This window comes from Amaranthus tricolor, chromosome 14 (genome assembly GCF_026212465.1).
Source record: "Amaranthus tricolor cultivar Red isolate AtriRed21 chromosome 14, ASM2621246v1, whole genome shotgun sequence".
Lineage (NCBI taxonomy): Eukaryota > Viridiplantae > Streptophyta > Magnoliopsida > Caryophyllales > Amaranthaceae > Amaranthus > Amaranthus tricolor.
Window position 1 is genome coordinate 730,816 of NC_080060.1, and position 27,466 is coordinate 758,281.

Here is a 27,466-nt window from a genome sequence, read left to right on the forward strand (position 1 = left end):
TGTATGGCAGTCAAGTAATTAGACGGCTTCCTTCCTATCTTTGAATGGTATTGGCATTCAGGACATCTCTTGATCAAGTATTCCGCGTCTTCTCGGAGTGAGGGCCAATAATATCCATTTCTCAGGACTTTCCCGATGACAGTTCGCACTCCCTGATGTATACCGCATCCTCCTTCATGTATTTCGCGAAGGATATAGTTTCCTTCTTCAGGGGATACACATTTCAGGAGGGGGTGTGTATACGACTTCTTGTAGAGCGTTCCTTCGTGGAGTTCGAACCATCTTGCTTTCTTCTGGAGCATATTGGCCTGGCTTTTATCTTGGGGAAGCGTCTGATTTCGCAAATATTCGATGTACGGTTCCATCCATGTATCTGATCTGTCGATGGTGTTGACCATGAAGTTGATGCTGGGATTAGGAAGTACTTCCCAGATAATGTCTCGAGCCGCGGATGTTTCTGCTGAGCTGGCCAGTTTTGCTAGAGAATCAGCTTGTGCGTTCTGGGATCTTGGAATGTGCTCCAATGTGAACTTGTCGAATTTTTGAACAAATTCTTTCACCTGCTGCAAATACATCTTCATGCTATCATCCTTTGCTTCGAATTCTCCGTTGACTTGTCCCACGATCAATTGGGAGTCAGAGAAAGCGGACAAGTTTTTCGCTCCCGCTTCGTAGCAAATTCTCAATCCCATCAATAATGCTTCATATTCTGCCTCGTTGTTAGATGCTGCGAACTCGAACCTGACTGCTCTTTCCATACGGACCCCCGCGGAAGACATGATGAGGAGTCCAGCTCCACTAGCTGATTGTGTTGAGGACCCATCTACATACAACTTCCACTTCTGATTGGGTTCAGGATGACAGGGGAAGGTACTTTCAGCAATGAAATCAGCCAGAGCTTGAGCTTTGATTGCCGTTCGAGGCTCGTATTCGATACCGAAATCCGCTAGCTGGTTTGCCCAATCTGTGACGCGGCTTGACTTGTTTTTTCCTTCCAGTATCTTTTTCAAAGGTTGATCAGTCCGGATGATGATCTGATGGGATTGAAAGTAGGGCTTCAATTTTCTGCTTGCCATAACGATTGCGAATATGACTTTTTCGACTTCGCCGTAGTTTCCCTCAGAGCCGCGGAATGCATGACTCACGTAGTATACGGGAAACTGTTTCTTTTCCCTTTCCGCAATCAGTACTCCGGATAACGAATACTCGGAGACAGAAACATATAGGACTAGTTTCTCCCCTTTGATGGGAGAAACTAGTTTCGGTAATGTGGACAGGTGTTCTTTGAGTTGGCGAAAGGACTCTTCTGCTTCTGCTGTCCACTCGAACTTCTGTTGTTTTATTGTTTTAAAGAAGGGGGAACATTTATCCGCAGACTTGGAAAGGAATCTTCCGAGAGCGGCTATGCACCCCGTGAGTTTTTGTACTTCTTTCACTGAGGTGGGGGATCTCATGTTTTGTAAGGCCTGGATCTTATCGGGATTTGCTTCAATGCCCCGCTCGTCTACCAGAAAGCCGAGGCACTTACCTCCGGTAACTCCAAACACGCACTTGTCGGGATTAAGCTTCATTTGGTGTTTTTGAAGGGTAAGGAAGGTTTCTCGTAAGTCCGCGGCGTGCTGACTTGCTTGTTTGCTCTTTGTGATCATATCATCCACATATACTTCTAAATTCCGTCCAATCTGAGATTGGAAGACCTTGTTGACCATCCTCTGATAAGTTGCTCCCGCGTTTTTTAATCCGAAGGGCATGACCTTGTAGCAATAGACCCCTGTGCTAGTAATGAAGGCCGTGTGAGGTTGATCTTCGGTGGCCAATGGGATCTGATGATAGCCGGCGTTGGCATCCATGAAGCTTAATAATGCATGGCCTGCCGTAGAGTCGACCAGACGATCTATCTTTGGAAGTGGATAATCGTCTTTGGGGCATGCCTTATTCAGGTCCGTGAAGTCGACACACATCCTCCATTTACCATTTGGTTTTTTTACCAGAACAACGTTGGATAGCCACTCTGAGTATTGGCATTCTTTGATAAATCCGGCTCTTAATAACTTCTCAACTTCCTCCTTTGCGGCCTCAGTCCGCTCTCTTCCTTGATGTCGTAGCTTTTGTTTCACGGGTTTATGGCCTGGTTTGATGTCAAGTTTATGACACGCGACACTGGTAGGGATGCCAGGCATTTCTTCCGTGCAAAAAGCAAAGACGTCGCGGAATTCAGCAATGGTGGCCACTATGTCCTGCTTGACCGTGTCAGGAAGATCTTTCCCTATCTTGATTTGTTTCCCCTTGAACATATCTACTTCCTCGTATCGTTCTATGGGGCGGGGCCTTTCATGCGTGTTGGGATTGTCCCTGTATACGCTCATGACAGCGGGGACCTTGTCTTCCCTCTTTCTTTTTGCAGGTGTCTCGGAAGACCTGCGCTTCAGGGTGTTAACGAGGCATTGGCGAGCCGTCACCTGGTCTCCTTTCAGAATGCCAACTTGCCCGTTATCTGTTTCGAATTGCAGCAGGAGTTGATGGGGAAAGATGGCTGCCTTGATCTTGTTAATGAGTGGGAGCCCCATGATGGCATTGTAGGGAAAGTTGAGATCTACCACTGTGAACCGTATGGGCATGGTACGGCTTTCATTTTTCTCCCCTACCCGTACGGGGAGAATGATCGTTCCCAACGGAATGACCTGACTCCCTCCAAACCCAATCAGTGGTTTGTCTAGGGGTTGCAAGTGCTTCTCCTCGAACTTCATCTTTCTCAAGCATTCCATTGTAATAAGATCAGCCGTGCTTCCCGTATCTACCAGCACCCGTCTGACTTTCATTTGCCCGATTTTAAGAGTGACTACCAGGGGGTCGGTATGGGGTTGTTGCAGCGGCTGGGAAGTCGTGGCATCGAACTTCATGACCGGTCCTTTAGATGCGGCCATGGGAGGTCCTTTCAGCAAAGTGTGGACGCTGTTTTTTGCCGCGCGGATAGTGGGATATTCCTCAGTGTATCCCCCAAAAATTATGTTGATAGTTCCTTGGGTGTCGGAACTTTCGCGTCTGGCTTCGTTCCTCTTGGGGGATCGGCGTTTTTGTTGCCATGGCCTCCTTTCTCCTTCTCTTCCAGCATCATAATCTCTCCTGTTGATGAACCTGGACAGTTTTCCCTCGTCGGCCAACTGATGCAAGATGCGCTTTAGTTCGCGGCATTGTGCCAGAGTATGGCCGTGTTCTTTGTGGTAGTCACACCACAGATTATAGTTGCGCCTATCAGAGGGGGTGGTAACAGGAGGTGGAGCCGGCAATTGATCTCGAACAGCGAAGAAAATGTCCCTCCTGTTTCGATTGAACATTGGGTCGTTGCCTCCATCCCCCAGATTCCGCGTCCTAGTCTCCCCTCCTGCTACATATACCTGTCTGGCTCGTGGAGGTCCCATATCAGATGGTGGGCCAGGACGACGCGGCATGTAATTCTTCCCCCTTGGAGAATGTTCCTCTCTACGTCGTGAGGATTGAAGAGAGGATCCGGCTTCCTTCTTTTCGGATTTACGCCGTTTCGGGTCATGGGCCTGACATATCTCCGAGGCCGTGACGTAGCTTTGGCATTGTTTCATGGCCTCTGCATACGTTTTTACTTGACTTTCAACCAACTGGAACTTCAGCCGTTGAGCCTTCATTCCGTTGATTAGGGCGTTTAGCGCAACTGACTCCTCCAAATCAGTTACTTCCAGCACTGCCTCATGGAATTTCTTGAGATAAGAGGATATGGATTCTCCTTCCAACTGAGTGACACTAAGCAGGTGGAAGTTTGATTTCTCCTGCCTTTTTGAGGCTACAAAATGACCCAAGAACTTGTCCTCTAGTTGGGCAAACTTGTGGATGCTTCCTCCGGGAAGGGAGGTGTACCATGTCAAAGCTACTCTTGTAAGAGTAGTTGGAAAGAACTTACACCATAACGATGAGTTGGTGGTGTATAACAGCATAAGATTCTTATACGCCGTCATGTGCTCCTGTGGGCATGACGTGCCATCGAAAGCAGCCATGTTTGGTACCTTTATTTTCCCGGGATTGGGTGTATTTAGTATCTCCATGGCCAGGGGGGAGACTAATGATATGGGTTCTTCGGGGAGGACACTCTTGGTGGCCTCATTCCGCGGCATGGTGGCGGAAATGAGGGGGCGGCTAGAACCAGCGAGTTCCGCCTTCTTTCTTTCCTCCTTTCTTTTATCTGACAGGGACTGGACGCTCTCGGACGTTTTTCGTTTTTTGCTCTCTAGGAAAGTTCGAGCATCTGGAGTGGCGGTTTTGGAGTCGCCATCTCGTGTATCTGTGGTGCCAGGGTGTGGATAAGTCTTGGACCTTTCCCGCCTGTTCTTGTTGCGTCTGCTTGAGTGGGAAGTCCTCGAGTTCCCTTCTTGAGATTCATGGGATTTTGGTATCTCAGGATGGGGCTCGATTCGTTCCTCCAGGTTTTTTATCTGTGCAGCCATATCTTCCAGTACTCGTTGCTGAGTAGGGGTATTGTTTATGACGGCACGAAGTTGTTCAGAGAACGCGGCCGTGAGATTTCGTGCAAGCATGTCCAGATCACGACGGGTCACGGCTTGATTGTTAGCGTGACCTGCGGAAGTGTCTGTATCTGTGCTATGCACTGTTGCAGTTTGTGTAGGATTCTTTTTAGGAGCCATGACTTTTTGTTTCAACTCCCCACAGACGGCGCCAAACTGTTTCGGTAATGAAACGAGGAAGTGCAAAAGACACTTAAAATACCTGGAGATTGATGGAAGAGTGATCAAGTGAAACGGTTTATAAGAGAAAGCGACTTGAATTCCTGCAATACAACACGTTAGCCTTGTCCGGGGGGTGATCTCCCGGAAAACCCCTCCGACGCTCAAGTTATAACGTAGATCGGAAATTAATGAATGACAGATTGTAGAATGAATGCAAGAAGGAAGGTCGGGATTGGGATTGCTAGGGCTAGTGCTAGAGTTTAGGAAGGCTAAGGAAGTAATGTAAGCAAGGATACTAGGAAAGCTATTTCAGATGATCCTCCCTCCTTGATGGTAGCCTCTATTTATAATGGTGAAGAAGGGGAGTTATTTCTGAGAAGAAGTGGACTAACATGGGAGTAGTGGGAGTAATGGGAGGTAGACTGGTCAGGGGAAGAATAGACAGTTATTCATCTGAAGCAAGGAGAGCCAAGCATGCATGAAGAGTGGAAGGTGGTGGGTGGTTATTCTCCTTAAAAGGAGGATAGCCACAGGAGAGGGATGGCAAAGGATTTAAGTATTCTGGAGGTAAAAACCCATGGGCCTGCCAAAGAAGAAAAGAGGTCCAGCCAAAAAGCCTATTGACTAAAAGTAAAAGTCAAATCCCGAAAGGTCAAAGGGTATTTTAGGGATATGATGCTAATTATTTAATTAAAAACAATACCATGACAAAGTTATATGAAAAGAATGTGTGAATAAAATGGAATAAAGAGTAAATTTAAGTTTGTAAATGTGATTAAAAAATTAGTCAATAATCGTAAAATAGAAATGTATATAAAACCCATGGGGAACTAAAAGTGAAAAGTTTAGCAAATTGAGAAGAATAGGTTAAATTATGTGAAGATAAGGTTAGATATTAATTAGCCATAAATTATTGCATGAGACTATCTTATTAAAAGACTAGTCTTATATTTTGGTTAAATAATTCATTTAATAAATATATTATGAGAATATACCCTTCTTATTTGTGATCCTGATATCTAACAAGATTGAATTTTGAACTACCGAGTCTTGTGTCTAACCATGGGCCCGCCCAACGGCCCATTTGTTTATGTGCCTTCTACAGTTATACTCTCTCGGCTACTACTCTTGAGACTTATGATGACCGTTCAACTTTTGGGGAATTTGATAAACCCTGCAAAACCCTAAATTAAGTATTTTTTGGGAAGAATCAAAAGCTCACAATATTTGGAAGAATCGAAAGCTCAAAATATCTAGCTTCTATTCCAGAATTACAATGGAGGAACAAATTAAGAAAGAAACAAATGGAACCCAGATGGAGGAAAAGGAAATCGAAGATACCCAATTGAATGATGATAGAGATTCAAACTCACAAACTGAGGTTGCACCTGCTTTAATTGCTCATCACCCCTTTGATCAATCTGTTGCAGTAGCTGTTGGGTCTGAGCTCCGCGTTTTTAATCTTATGTAAGTTATTTTTTCTTTGTAATTAATATTGGGTTGTGGGTAGTAATAGATTTTAGAATATACAGAATATTGTCTCTGCTTGTGTGCTTAAGCGATTAGAACGTCATCCATTCTTATGTGTTATATGTTACACATTTCAATATTAATGGAGTTTTTGATCAAATGACCTTGGTCATGGCCTAATCATTCTTGAGTCTAGATCCCCTTGAGTGAGCAATAGTAATTGTTGATATTAGTTCTAAGATTTTGGGTTAGTTAGCTTGGAGTTGATGGAAGGTGTTGAAATTAATGTTTGTTGAAATGGGTTCAAGGGATTGCTTGTGAAATTGAGAGTTTGATGAGTGGGAATTTGATTGACCCTAGAAAATTTAGAAAAATTGAGTCTTTAATTGGCCTTTTAGCATATGATGATTGTGTAAGACTTGATATGATGATTAATTAGAGACGATTAAAACAAAATTCTGTTACTCATTGTAATTAAGTGACATCCAATTAGGCGGTTGTTATAGAATAAACAAGGGGATTCACCCAAAAGACTAGCCTACTAGGTGAGAGAGCTTATTTACTCTATAATCCCCACATTAGTTGCCCATACATCCAATGTGGGACACATTCCCCAAACCTTATAATGGTTTCCATTACTGCGGGATTTAATGGTCGAATGTATACAATCTTATCACTGTTGTTGATAACTAAACAGAAATATCACTATATTTTACACAGTAACAATTTCACTAAGCTGTCAAAGTTTGGTTCATTTGTTGAAGTATAAGGGAATTTGATTAGTTAATAATAATATCATAACTTTAATAAGGGAATTTGATTGACTATAAAATATTCACCAAAACGAGTCTTTAAGTACAATTGTGCATTACATGATATGATGATTGAACAGAGAGTTGTATCAAAAACATAAAACTTTTGGTGAGTAACAATGTCATTTAGATGTCAAACTTATCTATTTGTCAAAGTGTATTTTAGGCAAATGAATTGGGATTTGATAAAAGCTTTTGGGAAACAGCCTATTTGGTATTATAACATTGCAAGGGTAAGGCTGTATACATCCTATTCCCCCTTATCTTGTCTAGGGGATCTATTTTAGGCATTGGGGCAATACTTTAATGGTATTTCCATTAACCATAAAGAATCAAAAAATTTGAGTCTTTTAAGGGGGTTCAGTAGTAGATTTTCCAGCAAAGTGTTGACTTTTGCATCTGATTTTACTTGTATAATGCTCAATAGAATGAAGTTGGAGAGCTGAGATCTTTGGATTATTGACATTTGCAGAAAAAATTGTTCAGTCTCTCTGGCAGATGAATCCCTAGAGATGCTTCATAGAGATTCTATTAGAGCTGTACGTTTCAGTGAAAAGGGGAAGCTTTTGGTATCTGCCGGTGATGACAAGCTTGTTAAGATATGGAGTACGGAAACTTGGCAATGCCTCTCTACCGTGTAAGCTCTCCTTACCATTTACAATTTTGAGTCGAGTTAAGGTGATGTATATATCATTAGGCTGCTTCTGTTGTTAACTGGCAGTAACATGTTACAATATGGAGAAGATAGCTATTAAAAGGATCACCCGACATTTGACATTTGTGGTTGAATGAATTTCAATGAATTTGAATCTTGATGGTTGATTTGTTTGCGATTCTCTTTTATATCATTTGAAATCATTTTGCTTTTTATACTACGTTTTCTTTGATTTCCTGTGTTTACTTCAGTGATTTGATTTAGAATGTTGATGGAGCAGAAACTCAGAGAAGAGGGTAAGCGCAGTTGCTGTTAGCAAAGATGAACAATATGTCTGTTTTGCAGACAAGTTTGGAGTTGTATGGATTGTGGATCTTGTGGGGGTTGCCGAAAATCAGCATGTCTCGAATAAAAAGGCTGTGGCATTATTTGGTCATTATTGTAGCATCATTACAAGTCTGGTATGTTCGTCGTTACTGCCTAGTGCCCACAAGTTCACAACTTTCATATGTTATATTAGCACTAACTTGCATATGATAAACTTCTTGTGCTTTGCAGGAGTTCTCGCCTGATGGACGGTTCATAGTCAGCGCTGACCGAGATTTCAAAATTCGTGTAATAATACTAATTTCCATACCTTTGCATGAATTTTTAGACCTTAATTTCTTGCACTTATTACACTTTCAGGGGTGGTTCTGAGCACGTTCAACATGTTCGATCGCACAAGGTCCCAAATAATAGAGGGCCTCAATATTAAATTACGTAGTATATGTTAAGTGTTTAAAGCAACAAAGTTGTTTGAAAAGTATCATAATTTTTGAAATTACACAGGGCCTTTAAGAAATTTGTCAATTTTTGCTCCGCCTCTGTACACCTTAAATTGTTTTTGTAACAGGTTAGTGTGTTTCCCAAGAACCCTTTGAAAGGAGCCCATGAGATTCAGAGTTTTTGTCTTGGTCATTCAGAGTGAGTGTTTTACTGCTTTTGTTCCTATATATCATGTGTTTTCTACAATACCTATAACAAAACATGTCTTACAAGCGAAGTCTGACATTTTGCTTATGGATATATGTATATGGAAGATATCTGCCCGACTTATCTTCACCCTGGAATCCGGACATTTTTATCTTTCCAATGAATATAATAAGATTTATTAGACTCTTGCAGCTGTTTGTATGTGAACTTTTCATTTTGGATTAAGTGAGAAGACTACGAAATAAATTATCGAATTGATCCTGCTCTAACTAAATTATTGAGATAAGCCACTGTATGGTGTAGGAATTCTTACGTCTGTGCAGCTTCATTACCATTCATCTAAAGTTTTCATACTGCTCTTGTTATCTGATTCCAGGTTTGTGTCTTGTCTCACTTTTGTTCACAACTCAAATCTCCCAAAGGGCTTTCTTGTGTCAGGAAGCGGTGATTCAAACGTGAGTGACAATTTTATGTAAATTTTGAAACCATTAAAAGCTTATTTCCCTCGATGCTGAAGAGGCGAGGTTTCAGCCTTGAGTTATATGGTATTCTGTTTCATCATTGTCTGCAGGTTTGCTTATGGGATGTTACATCTGGGTCGCTTCTTTGTACAACTGACGTTGGAAAAGAGGTAGGTCAGTATGCACAAGCAATATCTTTGCTAGCACCTTTATTCAACTATTAAATCTGTTGAGAATCTGACACAGTGTCACATGATTCGCTAATCTCCTCGCGAATCGCAAATCGAGAATAGCGAATTATGATCGGTTTTGGGCTATTATTGGGTAAATTTGAGCAAATCGTGAATTTAAAAAGCGAATTAGTTAGCGAATTATGTACACTGATCCAACACTTGTACTTGAGGTGAAATGAAGTGTATCGAGTAATATACTGTATATCTATTTCATCCCTCCTAACCCGTGTTAAATGAGGATATGGGATCTTTTTTTCTCGTAGTGTTGGACTTCCAAAAATGTCAGACTTTTTAGAAGTATCCGATACAGAAACCGCGATGGAGTCTACTTTTGAGTTATGTTGCTACATGCTGTGTCTGAAATCTGAATGATCCCCATCAAAATGTTCAAAAGTTACCCAATAACTCCGATAAATAATCAAGTTAGTCATGCCCTGCCCTGGCCTTCCCCACCCCAGACACGGTCTGTTTGCAGTTTCGCATTGTCTATTGCGACTTCCGTCAATCTTGCATCATTTGTTCGTTTCACCTTGTTAAATGCAGGCGAGCCTATCAGAGGAAAGCCATCCTGCTGTCACTGATCTATGTGGTGCTGCGAATGGGTCATTAGTCGCAGTTGCGATTCAGAGGTAAGTTTCTAGATATGTTTGTTCTTGAATTCGGTCTAGTAATGCTAAAACAAATTTACTTGTTCTTGTTTGGTTCAACATTTCTAATCTAGTTCCTTTTTTTCAGCTTGCAGGGGATATTACTATTGAGTTGTGACCTCGCAGCTGGAAGACTTTCCACCCTCAAGGTAGGTACATTTCACATGTTAATTTTAGTCGGGTATGGGGTGGACAACACTAGCCTATTGCAATACAGTTTCGGTCACGACAACGGTTTCAACTTTCACGAATGGTTTTGTGGTTGTATCGGGCTATATTTCGGTATGGGGTGGACAACGCTAACGTATTACAATATGGTCGTGATACGATGATGCTAGCGTTATTTTTCACCATGACGATAGCCTAGTAGACTACCGGACGCTATTACGTCTAATATTGCTAGTCATGATAATGTTGATCACTCGCCCTTTTGCAGGTGGTTTTAGTACCAGGAGAAACATTTATCCCTACCCGACTTGGGATGGCATTGTCCGGAGACTTGTGGATGATCACAGGCGCCTCTAATCTATCCGGTTCAAAAGCTTCATCCTTTGCACGTATCAGAGTTTTGTCGGGTCTCAATAAAACGGTTAGTGAATCGGATCTTGAGCCTAAAGTATTAGAAGATCAAGAGATTCCTGGCGGAGAGCAATTACTAGAGAAGTTGCAAGGCAGTATTTCTGTAGAGAGTGCAATTTTCTCGGCTGCTGCTGATGCCGTAAATGCTGCAATGAGCAATCTGTTGAGAAAAAAACAGTATTCTTATGAAAAACGTGAGTTCAGAAAGAAGACCAGAAATGATAAGAAAAACAAACACTAAAGAGATTATCAGCAGTCGAATTTTAATGAAGTTTTGCTCATAGTTACGAGCTCGAGGATTATAGTTGTCAACAACAATGTCAAAGCCTTGATCCCGGCAATAGAAGGTTAGTTTGTTAGTCCCTTATTCATATAGACCGTTATGAACCGTTTCATTTAATTTCATTACATAAAAGCTTTTAGACGATTATTCTTTTGTAGTCGATGTATAATCAAGGTGAGATTTATGAGATCTTTTGATTGCTATTATCGTTGTGTATTAAATCAACTACAGTTAACTCTTAAACTGATGATTTCTCGGTGATCATATGCCATGATCAATTTATCTTATATCGGAAATCTGCCAAAAAAATCAAGGGTTTCGAATATCATCATCTATAAACTCAATATACCCGATATATCTCGCTTATGGAAGCTATTAACATGGCTTATGAAGGGTTGGATGATAGCTGACCATACCCTTCTCAAAGAGATAAAGAGGTTGCGGCTATTGAGAATCTTGGGTTTTGAACACTATTCAAAAATAGCTACTCATACTTGAGTCAGGTGTAATTTAATTGTGTTTTTAATTTATGTTGTGCTTGATTGCGAAATGAATGAATGTCTACTAAGGTGCATTCGGTTGCAAGATACTCATTGTGCTATTTTTTCGGCTTGTAAGGAAAGATTATTAGACCTAAAAATTTTATCGACATCGAATATAGATCAATCTAACTTGAAATCGACTCAACAAATTTGACTATACATAACTTGATTAATTTGACCATGATTTCTTTGGTTACAAACTTATAATGTATCAAGCCCTTTAATTTAGTCTTTGGGATGTTACTCTCTTTGTCCATCTTAATTTGTTTCATTTTTCATTTTAGGAAGCAATGTTCGTTTTGCATCATTTTTTTTAATCCTCATATTTTCACCTTTTTTTATTATTCACACATTTTCATTTCCTATTGTGTTCATGTATTACCAAAATTTTATCTTATCTTACAAAAATATATTTACAAATAGTGCAAAATCAATACAACAGGGTAGAATACATTTTCTTTTTCTTGATAAAGTGATGCTTATGGTGCTAAAACCAATAATTCATTAATACCCACTAGCCTATGTCTTGAGAATTCACAAGTAAAAAGACATTAGTGTAGTTGGTTGGGCCTAAAAGACAAAGACAAATCCATGAAAGTGGTTACCTTTTCAAATCAAATGATAATCTCTCTTCCCCTTTTTCCTATTTATAAGTCATAACTACCCTACCTTGACCTCATTGGGGCTACTCTCACATCAAATTACATTTATGGTTACATACCCTCCTACTCCACCATCTATACTACTATACTCTAATTACACAAGTTGTTATGAGAGACGTATTAGATATAAGGGTTAAATAGTCTCTTTAATATAAATTAAAGATAAAATAAGAATGTGAGCTTCTTGTTTTAAGGTCGTTTCTTTGAGAGACGGTCTCTCACAAGAGTAGCTGCTCAAATTATTCTAGGGAAAATGATATTAAATTTTGAGTTTTAATAAATAAATATTAATAATATATTATAGAAGTATGATTGATGAGTAATTTTAGTATTTTTTAATATGATAATATCTTTAAAATATATTCAATCCTTATATAAATTTTAGATAGAAATTCCACGAAGTTTATTCTAGCGTTAATTTATCTATTTTGAGACATCTTTTTAGACAAAAATAATAGTGATTGTTGAACTTCAACCTTAGCCATTAATATTATCATTTTTATAATTCTTCAAAAAATTTCATAATCTTGAAAATGTGGGAGGGATTTAGGGAAATTTATTTAAATAAATATAGCTCCAAGATTATGCTACAATGGACATAGTTAATATTTGAATTTTCTTTTTTCTCCTTCTACATAGCTTCACGACATATAAAATTATGATCAACAGAAAATTCATAGCCCTTTATTATATATAGCTAAAAGTAAAATTGTAATGCATTAATTATATCCATTGAGGCATTGACATATAATTAAATGATAAATTTCAAACTAGCTATTATTTAAGGTCTACCGGTGTATATTATTTTGGGCAAGTTATAAAAACACCAACCAACATTTAATGAAGGTAAAAACCTCAAAATGGTGAATTAAACGAAACTTGACAAAAACATAATAAAAAATGTCACGGCAGTTTGATAAGACATAAACTAAATGCTATCATTTGGAAAAATCTTACAAATGTGTTACTATTAGCATTTTATAAAAATTCAATGCTAACAAGTGGAATATTTTTGAAAAAAAAATCATACTACTAATTTGTTCTTAAAATTATTATTGAGTATATCATAGGTTGTCATAGGCTCATAGCCCCAATAATTTTTATTCTAAGTCCATTCTAATTATAATCACATCCCTAAAATTATTTCGTATTAAATAATTTAAACAGATTGATCTTTAATATGGTGTCTATTATACATATACACTACACTGTAGTATACGTCACTGACATGGTACCTGACACCCATTGATTTCAACAAATTTAATTATCTCTTGACATAATTAATAGTCATAATCAATGCTTAAGATTAATTAAAACAGTTGGGTTTAAATAATTGGATCTTAGATATTAATGTTTTTTCTTCGTCTTATTTAGCACTATTTTTTATTTTTATGGTCGTATTGATTTTATACTTTTCTCTATTTTGACAATAATTTAAAATCTTACTTTTTTTAATATGATATCATATGATTCCATATTGAACACATTTGGGCCATCAAATTGTAATATTTCTTTTATTCTTATTGATTTTATTGAAATTTACTTGATGTAAAAGTTTTTATGATTTATGCAGATACTTTTTGCGTACTACATTTTATAATTGTTTGCAATAAGCTAACAAATACACTTTGGTAGTTTATAGTTAAATATTAATCATATAATTGACTTTTTATGTGATAATTTTTAGAGTTAATTATAGCAATCTTAAAAAAATACTCCTATTTATAATTTATTTATAAAAACTACTAATTAAGAAACAGGACCGACACGTGTCAGACTCTGAACAAAAATTTTCCCCCTCATTTTATGCTGATGTGGCAGCTGAATTTGCAGTGAAAATTATTTCCTAATATACTATAATTTAACGTGTAGAAGAAGATTTGGTAAGTTGTATTATTTTCCTAATTGATTTCCTATATTAAATCTGAAATGAAATGCGACTAAATTTGTAAATCAATATTATTTTCCAATATGATTTCCAATATTATTTCCTATCTATAATAATAATAATAATAATAATAATAACTACTAATGAAGAAACAAGACTAACATGTGTCAGACTATCGACGAGAATTTTCTAGCTCATTTTATGTTGACGTGGCAGCTGAAATTGCATTGAAAATTATTTTCTAATAACGTGCAGAACAAGATTTGGTAAGCTATATTATTTTTCAAGATTTTCAATATTATTTTCAAAATGAAATTTTCAAGAATTTCAATATTATTTTCAAAATGAAACATGACTAAATTTGAAAACTAATATTGTTTTCCAATATTATTTCCAAAATAAAAGAGAATAATATCTTGATATATGTAAATAATCTTTAATATACTAACTAATAACCTTCTTTATAATCTTTAAAAACAAATATTATACAAGTATAAATTTAACTCAAAAACATTTTTTTTCTAATCTTCGTACATGACACGAGTATCTATCTAGTTATATTTTATTTGTATATAAGTATATAACATCAATTTATTTGTTATTTCCGTTGTTGAAATTTTGACTCTTTTTAAGTCTTTGAAAACATGACAAGCACTAATGAATAATAATATGGTTAGAAGCTATTTCGAGCTACTATTACAATCATAAATATTTGATGTTATCATGTGTCCAATTATAACATGAAACATCACTAATATTATTTTTTATTTTTTAGAAATAAAAGATTTCATTAATCCGAAAAAAAAAGACAAGCTCAAACACAAGGAAAGCACCCTTCCTCCATTATTGCATTAGTATGGAAGACGCACTCACCTTCGATGAAGGATTGTGCACCCTTACTCTTCATGTGCAGAAGCAAGAAAGCAACCAAGGAGAACAAAAGTTTGACAAAACAGCTCAAAATAGCATAACAAGAAACAAAACCATTACAATAAAGAAGCAACAACTAGACTAGGCAACAAGGAGTGCACTCTCAGCTGCACCTCATCAGCAATACTCCTCAAGACAAAATCAGGGTGTTTGAGCTTGTATTGCCAAACAACCTCATAACGAGCCTACCACAAGTGGTAAATCAAGCTGCAGATACTAACCAACACAACTTGCCTTTTGATCTTGGAAGCACGCCACTTTCTGGGATCAATATCATGAATGGAAGTAAGTCTCAATCGTTGCTGTAGCCAAAGTTCAAGCCCCCGTAGATAGAGCTTACTATACCAACAGATGAAGAATAAATGATGAACTGATTCAGTCGAAGACCAATACAAGGGGTACAAGTCATCTGTAACCAACCAAAACGAACAAAATTGTTTTTTGTAACAAGTTTTCCAAGCATAACCAATCACGAAACAAATCTCTCTCTAGGAGTATTGAGTCTATGCCATACCCAGTGATCGCACAGGTTGGCCTAGATCTAAACAGTCCTTATAAACCTCCTGGATGCTATATGTAGTGAGACTTATAAAACGACTGAGCTTATCTTTAATTCCACAAAGCTTCCTAAGAGCCCAACTAGTTGTAGGAGGAGGGTTGAAGATAGCCCAGCTAGCACCCTTAGTATAGACCGTGGACCCACCTTACCCATAACGACTCCTATAGGGAGCTAATATGCCACGGAAGCTTCCCAACAGTAGCAATGTTCTAAACATCAAGGTTCCTAATACCAAGGCCTTCTACATTCTTAGGCCTACAAACATGATTCCAGTTAACCTTGCCAACAGTGTCATTGTTGTGAACACCAAACCACAGATAAGAACGACAAATGGCATTAACCCGTTTGATGACCACTTTGGGAAGAATGAATAATTAACACCAGAAGGAAGTACCCGTAAGGACAGAAATAATCAACTGAAGTCTAGCAGTATAAGACAAGTTCCTAGCATACCAGACTCTAATACGAATAGTCATTTTGTCCACTAGAGCCTCACAATCAGCTGCAGGGATCTTCTTTGTTTGAGGGGTATACTAAGGTATTTAAAAGGGAGGGAATCAAGAGGAAGTTGCACCTCTTGAGCAAAATGAGATGGAACCTCTAAAGGAACGCCAGCAAGATAGATGGCCGATTTGGCCAAGTTAGGACATAGACCAGATGTTTGAGCAAACTTCTCAAGAGCATGACATAGCAACTTAATGGAAGTAAGGTCACCCTTACACTCTTAGCCTTAGAAACATTAGACGAGGAGCCATTAATCAACAACAAGGCATACTGTGTGGAGGTAATACAAGCCACAAATTATGTCCCTGATAAACAACCAATTCAGTGTGTCATACGCCTTTCTAATGTCTACGTTAATCAAACAACTAGGATAACAACCCTCGCGTGAATAGTGTCTGACCAGGTTCTGACATAATAAAATGTTGTGGGAAATAGTTCTCCCTTTGACAAAAGCCCCTTGATTCAAACTAATAATGGAACCAAGAACTTTTGAAAGTCGGGTGCAAATAAGATTATTATTATTATTATTATTATTATTATTATTTAAATATTAAGTTAAAATTTTATTATAAAAGTATGGAATAACACATATACTTAATATTTTATATTTTCATTTTAACTTTTTATCCGGACATAGCTGTATAAAGTTAAAATTAATTATTTTATATTGTATATATTTTAAATTTGACTAATATTTTTGAAATTTGATTTTTATATTTTCAATGAATTATTTTATTCTTCAAATAAATTTTTATAACTTCAGAAAGTAAAGATAAAAGACATTCCTAATATTCCGCACAAGGTAGGGTTCGAATAGGGTTTTTTTTTTCTAAAAGATGCGGATAAATTTCCATACCATCATCTTATATTTTTCTATCTAGTCCACTTTAAAAGATGGATTGTTGTTTTTATTATTTCTTGAGACCTTAAATTTCATGAGCAAGATATATCTAATGATAAATCCACCTTAAAGATATCTTATGGGATAAGTTTTAAAATATTTTTCATTTACTGTTTTATGGTGATTGATAGGGATTGTTCCCCCAAGAGTAGGGCTTTTAAGTCAAACCAATTGCGGATGCAAAATTACTTCTAATGTAATGGTTGCTTCACATTAATTATGAGCAACCATGAAATTATTTTTGTTCTTAAAAATTGAAGGCCAACACCATGAAAATTATTAGATTCTTATATTGCTTTTTCATGAAATTAATGGCCAACACTCTCCATAAATGTTCGTCCACTTTAGTATCAATCCAAATTTTCCTACTTTTGCGATTTTGGTTTTGTATAAGAGGTTAACAGCTTCTTTTATAAAATTAAACCTGAGAACAAAAGAAAATTCAATTGTTAAATTACACTTTAGGATTTTAAGGGATATATTAAAGATAAAATATACACATGATAGAATCTAATTAAATTTGTCTTAATACGTAATTTTTTATTATATAATTATTAGTATAATTTTTTATGATGTGTATCTAAAAAATATTGAGAGTTTAAATTTATTTTAAAAATGAAAAAAGAAAATGGACAAACAAAAGTAATTTAAAGAGTTTAAGTTGTTTTTAGAGAATAATAAAAGTAGGAGCGAGGATCAACATGTAAATTATTAATCATGATAAAATTAAAAGTTTTAATTTTTTAAGAGAAAAGGTTACCTTATTGTCTTCCCTAAGTTAGTTGATGTTTTAGGAATTGTATATTTTTGATTTTTCAATGCGTGAGGCTCTAAGAAAATTAAAGTATTGAATATAATATAGATTGCATGTTTTCAAATCGTACAACACACAATATATTATGATTTGTAATAAATCGTGTAAAAAAAATACATTAATTACATTATAATAGATAGGGTAAAAAAGAAATATGTCGATTAAATTAGAAAAAGTATAATAAAAAATTATCACGAACCTTTAACTAACCACAAGGATGTGATTTGATGATTTAATATCAATTAAATAAAATAAGATGATCACATCATGTACCCTTGAAATTATATGAAATATTTCCTGATAAAAAAAGAGTTAAATGAGAATCGAACTCAGAATTTTACTTGAAGAAAATAATAGAAGTGTTTAATTCAACTAAGATAAAATTCAATTCTTACTGGATGAAGAATAGTTGATTGTACAATGTTCATTGAAGATAACAAAATCAACCATTTAGGAATTAGCAAATAATTAATAAAATTATCATTTTAATTATTTTCAAAAACATTTCACTTAAAAAATATGATTATCTTAATTAAGGTAATAAGGGTCTATTAAACAATCAAAGATTAAGGAAAAGAAGGGGGGCATGTGAAGTGGGACCCAAAGAAATTGATATTTCCAAATGAAAATGAAGACAAATGAAACTTATGATGACATCTTGTTTTGTATTGTAATTGATGTTATGTGCAAGTTGAAAGAGATGTACCAAAGGCTACAATTATGAGAATGACTTCATCCAAAGAGATAAGGCTATTGGATAATTACTCTCTTTCCATTTTTGATACTATTTTAGTTATAAGAATTCAATTCATTTTCAAGACTTCTTTTCTTTTTTGAGTGAAAGAGAAGGGTGTTTTGGAGTGGTTACAAACACATTTATTTAACATCATTACTTAAATAAATCTTCAATTATTTTATATAAATTTGGTATGGAAATTCATCCATTTTACTTTCATGTAATAGTTAATTCCATCAGATAAATTTTGAAAAATTCCTTTAAATTATTGTATTAATTTAATATTAAGTATCATGATAATATTGCCAATATTAAAGTTTTTATTATTCAAAAAAATCAAATTGAATTTTCTTGTGCATGATCAATTATAAAACGCAAAACACGTATATAATAGTGTATGCATAAGGTTTCAAAATAGATCATATATTCTTATATACTGATAGTTAATAATATGGGTTAATTCATGTTATAAACATAAACAACGTCAAGTACATCATCAGTTGAAATGATTTAAAGTTTTCTACTATCCTGTCATAAGGTATATATGGGGTTTTGAGCTTATGCGGCAATTACACAATAAAAATGATTTTGAATAAATTTTAATGTTGATAATATGAAGCGGACTACGTTAAAGAAAATAATTACCGAGGAAAATCAAAGTTAACATTGTGGACAAAATATATGTGCAAACATATTATCGAATGCAAAAGATATCTCAAAATAGTGATTAACCAAAAATATCAATCATGGTTAGCTAGCATGACAGTCACGTAGCATGGTCGTCAAGTCACTAAATATTTGGGCAACCAAAATTGGACATTGTTATGCCACAAGAAGGCCACAAACATACAAATAGCAAATGTAAATTGGAAAATAGAACTATCTCCATATGTAGGGAACACCATGTCATTATGCCATTTAGGCAAGGCATGTAAACTCCAAATACGTATTTATTATCCTTTCCTACATTATTATTAATAGTGGACGTGTGTTGTAAGTTACAGATTTTTGGATAGCTATATTATCTCTGAAGTTTTTTCTTAAGCTGAGGGACTTTTTGATCGCACTCTACTTTATGGGTATGAGTTGCCGTCTTTCTTCCCTTCCCAGACCCTGATTATAATTCCTATGAACGGTATATACTGGATATGATGATGATGATAATGATGATGTTAATTCCAAATACTTTGTAATTGATATTAACTGGGGTGGATTCGAGTTCAGATCATATATAAATGAGTTAAAAACTCCTTGATTTAAATCTAACATATTTAGTTAATTATGTCGAAAATTACACTTCTTTTCTGATTTATAACTGATTTCGATCCATTAAAAAAGACTATTAAGGGTTAATAGCCATAATCAACTCGAATTTAGGATAACTTTCTAAAATTTACTATTAAAATTTCAATTAAAAATTATAAGGCTATTAATTTGAATGACTCTAAGGCGTAACAATTTATTAAGTGAAAAAGACGTTGAAGATATACTTCGATGGAGTATAAAGATATGTTGTATTTGCTAGCTAGTAGGCTCTTCCTTGGTGTTCCATTTCGTATAGTATTTTTCAACGTTGAATTTATTTTATTGTCTATTTTATTCTTTAAAGGACAAATAAAAATTTATTTATTCATAAATGCATTTTGTTATGGGCCCTTCAATAATTTTGCATCTTTTGAGAAAGAGATTCTAATTATTCATTGAATATTTAGTAGTAGATAAATAAATATATAGAAAGATTACCTCCCTATTCAAAGAATTCTTAAATTAGAGAATCTGATTAAGTGTATAATATTTTTTAGTCTCGACCGTCGGCTTAAATTGTAAGTCAAAATGCTCGTCTAATAACAATGTAAGGTTTGTACTCATACACAACCCTTGCATATATAATTACACAAATGGTTTTACTATTAAATAATACTTGGTCCCATAAATATTCTTTTAGTGTTTTGTACTTCTCATTTTACACAATTTAAGGATCATTATTTTTTATACACAACCCTTGCATAATTGCACATGTTAGCGTTGAATGAATGTGTCGTATTTCGTAGAATTGTACTCTTGTGAATGTATGGCGTATATTTTGATCCAATCCCTGCATAAATGAGGGACACAAAATACCCTACAATTTAGCTTCTAGCAAAAGAACTCTAAACATACGTAACAATACTCAACTCCATATAAAAGTGTTTAATAATTAGTTTTTTTTATTGTGCTTTTTAATTGACTTTTGTCTTTAATTTTTATTTCATCAAACAACTAAAAAGTATTTTGTAGTTTTTAAGCAAGCATAAAACTGACTTTTTAACGAAATTCAAAAGCTACTATAAGTTGCTAATATTTTTTACAAAAGAACTTAATTCATAACACATTTGCTTAATTGATTTAACAAGTAGAAAATCCGTCATACTTAATTCAACTCGTCAAAACAACCACCAACTGTAGCTAACATCTTTTTACCAAACAAATTCAAAGTCTAAAGTCTCAAGAACCAAAGGAATATACAATAAGGTAAATAATTTTGTTGATATGGTGTGGAGTCTCAAAACCAAGACCTTTAATTACAAGATGCAAATCCAATATTTTTGTGTTCAATATTACATAATTTAATATTTTTATTAAACTAATCCAATTACTATTTTTTTAATATTACCTAATTTAATATTTTAATTAAACTTTTCAAACTATAACCTAGGCAAACCCATACTATATGATGAATAATTGATATTAACATCACCTGCTAATTTATTCTATATATAAGGTCCCACAACTCCCACAATGTACTATTTTCCTTATTATTATTATTATTATTATTATTATTATAGATAAAAAGTAGAGAAATTTGTGAATAAATGTTGAAATGTTGTGATGAAATTGTGTCATTGAGTAAAGGTATAGGGTGTTTTTGACAAATTAGCTTATTGAGTAATTTTAGCTTATTTTAATGTAAATCAAGGGCTGGTTGGTCAAACCAGCTAATGCTAGTGTTTGGTGAACTAGCTGGTTGAAACAACTTATTGATATGAATAAGTTGTTTTTGAACAAGCTGCTCATAGCAGCGGGTTTAAAATCAGCTGTCAAATCAGCCACTATAATCAGCTATAAGCTATCAGTCGTTTACCAAACACTCCCATAGTAAGTATAATATTAGGAGTACATTATTGTTTCAATCATATTTAGTTTATCTTTTTATTCATTCCTTCTTTACCGTTTAAATAGGATCCGTATTCAACACCATCACTATTTTATGTCTAACTGAATATACTTATCCCGACTATATATATATCCTAACCCGTATTATACTTTCTCCAACCCCATAAACATCCTTGTAGGTCGTATCCGTCTTATACCTATATTATACTCGCCTCATTATGCGCATAATATTAATATTTAATATGTACGCCACACAATCACCCTGATCGAGCAGTGGTGAGTACATCACAGTAATAAGATAGAGTCTTCATAAAAAGACAACTCAGGTGTCAGCTAATTTAGAAATCCCGCACGAATAGGGAACATTTAATTCATCCATCCATCATCCTTCATGCTTTCATTCAATTTTTACCTCTATGTTATTCTTTTACATTTTTTACCTTTAGTAACTTTTTAGTACTAGGTAGGTCGGGAGATGGGCGTGATATGGAATCAGTAAAGGGAGGTGCCAGAATCAAGTTTATAATCTAACCCCGAAAAATGATACATACTTAAATATTAAAATAAAATTTAATTCTCTTTTACGTAAAATATACAAATTTATAATTGCTGACATAATTAAAACACAAAGCAAGGTTAGTGGAATTGATTATTTGAATTAAGAATTTTGACACGTTTTGTAAAATATAGTGATTAATTCAACACAATTTTTTTATTTGTTTATAATAATATTTGTCTTATTAATAACAAATTCATGAGAATAATTAGTATAGCTCAAGGGAGTGGTGAGAAAATGAAAAATATGGTCAATTCATAGAATATTGAAGTGCATCAAGCTTATTAAGATTTATTAAATTAAGGTAAATGATTGATCAAGATGATTAGAATAATAATCTACATTAGCAACACAATTTTAATCATAGGAATTGTCAACAATATTGATACAAAAAGTTACCTACAATCATATTTGTTTATATTAATATTGCTTTACTATGATTATTTATCATTTAGGCTTTAAATCTTAAAAAAAATAAAATCTCAAATAATATTATGCATTTTTACCCTTTTATAAATGTTAATAATATTTTTTTAAAAGATAATTGTGAACTAGTGTAAGGGTATGATCATGCAAATATGAAATAAATGAGGACCATGAAATTAAAATTCACAAACAAAAACAAAAACAGAAAATGACCCACCTCTTTTCCTATTTTCTTCATGGTGGGGGCCTGTGTGGGGATAATAAAAATTAAGATGTGTCCAAGAACAATATTCAAGGTTATATTAAAGGTTGTATAATCTTTATGATCTTACTGTCCGTTTGGTTAATGGTACTAAATAGTGGTAATGAGAATGATACTTAGTATAAAATTTCATCAAAAGTTCCATATCATTCTCATGGTAATGAAAATTTGATTTAAAAAAGTTTTTTTATTTACAAATTTCCATTAACACTTAATACCACTTATCCCCATGGTAATGCATTAAAATGAATTTTATAAAGAAAATGAGATGACTTGAGTTGGACAAGCATGGCCATCAAGGTAGTCAAGATATTTTTCAACTAAAATTACACTAGTTCTTCATTCCTATTATCTCAATTTATTACTACCTACCAAACGGGCCATTAAAGTATCAATTGAAGATATGTGCTATTATATAGATCGTCTCACCTTCAGAATAGAAATAACAGTTTTACTCGATTAATCAAAAAATATATGAATCACTCCACCACTATTATTATCTTTATATCGACAATAAATATTAAAAACTAGCAAATCTTGTAAAGAAGTACTTTCTATGTTCCTTTCATTTACCTTTATTTTTCATTTTGCATTATCTATCTTATTTTATATCATTTTTCTTTTTGGACAATGATCTAATCTCATCATATATTTTAAGTCTCTTTTAGTTTCATTAATACAATTCATTCTTTCTTTTCATTAATACCAAACCTTTACTTTTTCCCTAAAAAACACTAATGTTATCTTTTTTACTATCACTAATCCTTTATTACCAACTAAACCGACTAGTATTAGTGATTGAGGTGCAGGACCAAGAATAAAAATTGACAAATTTTTAAAAATCATATGTAATTTTAAAAATTATACTATATTTTTTAACAATTTTATATTTTCAAGCACTTTACATGTACTACTTAATTTAATATTTAAAATTCCTAATTTTTCAAAGCCTTTATAATCAAACATGTTGAAGATGTTTAACCCCTTATGTGTCTCATGTTTAATTCACAACCTCACCACTTTTTATAAAGGCACACACCCACACTACCCTCATTCTATTCAACCCTTTATCTCCTTAGTCCTTCCTTTAGTCCTTTCCCTCTTTTTCCTCTACTAAAATTCATCATCCGTGGGCAGTTTCACAATCAAAAAAACAAAAAAAAAAAAAAAAAAAAAAAACTTTATATAACTAAAACTTGATAAAAACTCACACACCTGCGAAATTTATGGGATTACATAAAAAAAAACCCACCCACAGCAATATAAAAGAGAGGAAACCCACCAATAATCTTCTCAAATTCGATTAATCAGATCAATAATTATCGAAAAAACCCAATAAAAATAAAACCCAAAAAAATAAAGCCAAAAAAAATTGTATATATTTTAGGTAATGGTTTTCATTTTTCAGTAATGTATTTCTGTATTGGGATCAGAAAAACTGAATTCTCAACTGTTACATCAGAAATTGCATCAGAAACCCAGAATCACTACTACTAGTAGTCACAACTCACAAGGATGTTGCATGTGGGTTTTTGTGGGCCCATTTGATTCTTTGATCATTGATTTTGCTTACCAATTCAGTGAGAAAAAGTTAAGGAATTTGGAAAGAAACAAGAAACTTTTTTAGAAATGGTAAACAAAAAGTTTTGATCTTTGAAGCAAGCAAACTAATCAATTTTTGGTCTTATTTAGCTGAGTTGGTCTTTCTCATTTGGTTGTTTCTTTGAGTTATTTGATTGAGGGATCCAAAGTTTTGATCTTGAGCTCAAATTTTTGGTCATTTTTTAGATAGATTGAAGATTTAGCATCTCAAAATAAGGTAAATTTATGCTTAATTTTAGTATTTTTCAATTTTATTGCTTAAATTCTTTTTTTTTTTTGTCAACTAACCAACTCAAACCAAAGATCACTCGTTAAATCTAATAAGTATCACATTTATTTGCATAATATAGCAATCTTAGTGGAAAGAGATATTATGTTGTATAATCTATCACAACCCTTCCAAAAACAAAACATATTATAGAATAATTTTGCAAATTATAGCTTAAAATTTAGGTATTTTGCGAATTACACTTTAATGTTTATTTTATGTGAATTATAGTCATTAAAGTATCAATGTTTATTTTATGTGAATTATAGTCATTAAAGTATCAAAAGTCTATAGCGTTCAGGTTAAATAACATAATTTTAACCATTTTTTAGTTATAATTCTAGGTTAAGTGGTCGAAATTCTGTAATTTGACCTAAATACTATAGACGTTGACCTAAATACTATAGACTTATAGACTTTCATACTTTGATTGATGTAATTCGCAATATAAGCTCTTTGTGTGTGTGCGCGTGAATATTGTTGAAGGTCAGGAATATGTTATATATGGTGTGAGTGTATAAATTTTGTGACATTATATTTCGTTTGGATTTGTGAAGGTAATGCTAAGGAAAAGATCAAGAGGAGTGACAAGTCCACAAGCCATAAGTGTTGATCATAGCAACAATTCATGGCTTCCACCTGAAAAATCAACAAAACCCACTTCAATTTTCCTCAATTCTCCTAAATTTTTGAATAATTTCTTCACTCCCTTTTCTTCTTGTTCATCTTCATCAACATCTCCATCTTCAAGTTGTAATGATCCAATCATGAGCCCAACTTCAATCCTTGATCCAAAACCATTTTCTACTCTTAATTCTTTTTGGGTTGAAAACAACAACAAAAACCCCAAAAGTTTTTGGGAACAACCCACAAACACGAAGGGAATTGTTGTTGCTTTAATTGATGAAAACAACATTTTAGAAAACAACAACATCAACGACAACAACAATAACAACACAAATTCCAAACAACAAAGAAGAAAACTTGTTGTTTTTGGTTCACAACTTAGAATTCAAGTGCCTCCTCTTCCACCATCACCAAAGGAATTTGGGATTAAAACACCAAGAAACAATTTATGGCCTTTTGGAAACAAAGATTCACAAGTTCATCCTCAAAAATTACCAATTTCAAATGGAATGATAACAGGGAATGGAAATGATAACCTTTCCTTGAGTGATATGGAATCATCTGAAGATTATACTTGTGTCATTTCTCATGGTCCTAACCCTAAAACCACTCATATATTTGGTAATTGTATTGTTCAAAGTTGTTGTGGTGTTGTTGGGTCTTCATCTTTTTCTGCAAGGAAAAATGGGTATTTCTCCAAATTCGGAAATTCAATTTCTTCACAAGAGAATTTTCTTAGTTTTTGTCACCATTGTAAGAGAAAGCTTGGTGAAGGAAAGGACATTTACATGTATAGGTAGGTAACCAATTCTTTCTTTCTTTCACTTTGAATTCTACTTATGCCTTTAAATTTGCTACGTTATGTTTAAAAATTTCTGAATTTTAATTTCCCTTTATTAGCATTATATTCACTGTATTTCATTCATATAAGTTAATATTAATATTAAGATTTAGTAACGGTTGGATAATGGCTAGTCAAATTTTTGTCAAAAAGAATAAAAATTACGACTAATAAAACTCTCGGCTCGAGAATGACTTGTGTTAAATAAATTGAAAAAAACACTAAGCAAGTAGCTAGGCTAAAAATATAAATTTTTTATTTTGTGATGTAGTTTATTTAAAGCGATAAACGAGTAAATAATTTTTTAGTTACAATTTTACCAAAACTAATCTTATATTTTCATATTTATTTTTTATCAAAATTGAAAAGGACAGATTACTATTGATGTAGCTAGACAAGTAGGCATATCACTTGTATAATATGTAGGGTACTTTGTTGATTAAATTCTTTGCACCAATCCTTCATTATTTGGATAATATAAATAATTAATACTCAATACTATTTAATTAGTACAATAATAGATTTCATTTAATGTTGTGACCAAACTTATCAATTACAAACATCATCATGTTACCATTTATATCATTGTACAAAAACATAATGTAATTAAAGATATATTTGATAATTAATCAATGTTTTTAAATTTTCAAATATGCTATAAACTCTATTATTAATCAATTAAATTTTTTTTGTGTTTACAGAGGAGAAAAAGCGTTTTGCAGTCAAGAATGTCGATGCCAAGAAATGCTTTTTGATGAAGTGGAAAATTAGAAGTTTTTCCTTAATAAATTATTTAATTAAGAATTATATTGACTTAATTAGAATTTTCCTTTTCACTTTTTCTATTAAATATTGGTCTAGTTGTTAAAAGTTTTGCCAAGCAATGTGAGAGAGAGGAGATGTTAAGGTATGATAGATGTGAATGAAATTAAATTGTAAAGTATATTTCCTAATGAAAGTAATGACCTAAATTTTGATTTTCCAATTTCTTTATTTATTTTTATTTAATTATTGCAGCTCATAGTTTATTTTGAATGCTTGGCAATTGGTTGTTGATTAATTTATTGAATTGTTTAATCGAGTGATTGTGTTGAATGTTTTGTCAGTTTTTCAGTTATTTATGTTAAAAAAATAGACCAGTAAATCAAAAATCATTAAAAAAAAGTTTCTCATATTAGTTTTTTCATTTTAATTTTAAAATTATTTAAGAAATTAAATACATTTTTAATACTATTTTACTAGCCAATAAGTCAAACATTAAAAGTAAAAAAATACTATAAAAAGGTTATCAAACAAGGCTTTTGGGTTTTTAAATTGTCATAGGAGATGTTAATGTTTTTGTCTATATTTTTTCTTTTCTAAAAAAAC

General features: G+C 33.7%; 3 protein-coding genes across 3 annotated transcripts; 2 read left to right on the forward strand and 1 right to left on the reverse strand.

Moving 5' to 3' along the window:
* Positions 1-2,752: 2,752 nt before the first annotated feature.
* LOC130800109 (uncharacterized) lies at positions 2,753-4,562 on the reverse strand. Its single transcript, XM_057663460.1, has 3 exons — positions 3,691-4,562; positions 2,844-3,621; positions 2,753-2,794 (listed from the first exon to the last, which is right to left on the reverse strand). The coding sequence occupies exons 1-3, from the start codon at positions 4,560-4,562 to the stop codon at positions 2,753-2,755; spliced, it is 1,692 nt and encodes a 563-aa protein (XP_057519443.1).
* Positions 4,563-5,844: 1,282 nt separating this feature from the next.
* LOC130800190 (uncharacterized) lies at positions 5,845-11,091 on the forward strand. Its single transcript, XM_057663585.1, has 10 exons — positions 5,845-6,179; positions 7,467-7,631; positions 7,930-8,110; positions 8,208-8,264; positions 8,545-8,615; positions 9,001-9,079; positions 9,196-9,255; positions 9,862-9,947; positions 10,054-10,114; positions 10,402-11,091. Exons 1-10 carry the CDS (start codon positions 5,989-5,991, stop codon positions 10,783-10,785), a joined length of 1,335 nt encoding a protein of 444 aa, XP_057519568.1. The 5' UTR covers positions 5,845-5,988; the 3' UTR covers positions 10,786-11,091.
* A 12,662-nt stretch (positions 11,092-23,753) lies between these two features.
* Positions 23,754-27,083, forward strand: LOC130800191 (FCS-Like Zinc finger 8-like). Its single transcript, XM_057663586.1, has 3 exons — positions 23,754-24,579; positions 25,188-26,053; positions 26,800-27,083. The coding sequence occupies exons 2-3, from the start codon at positions 25,191-25,193 to the stop codon at positions 26,867-26,869; spliced, it is 933 nt and encodes a 310-aa protein (XP_057519569.1). The 5' UTR covers positions 23,754-24,579; positions 25,188-25,190; the 3' UTR covers positions 26,870-27,083.
* Positions 27,084-27,466: the final 383 nt, after the last annotated feature.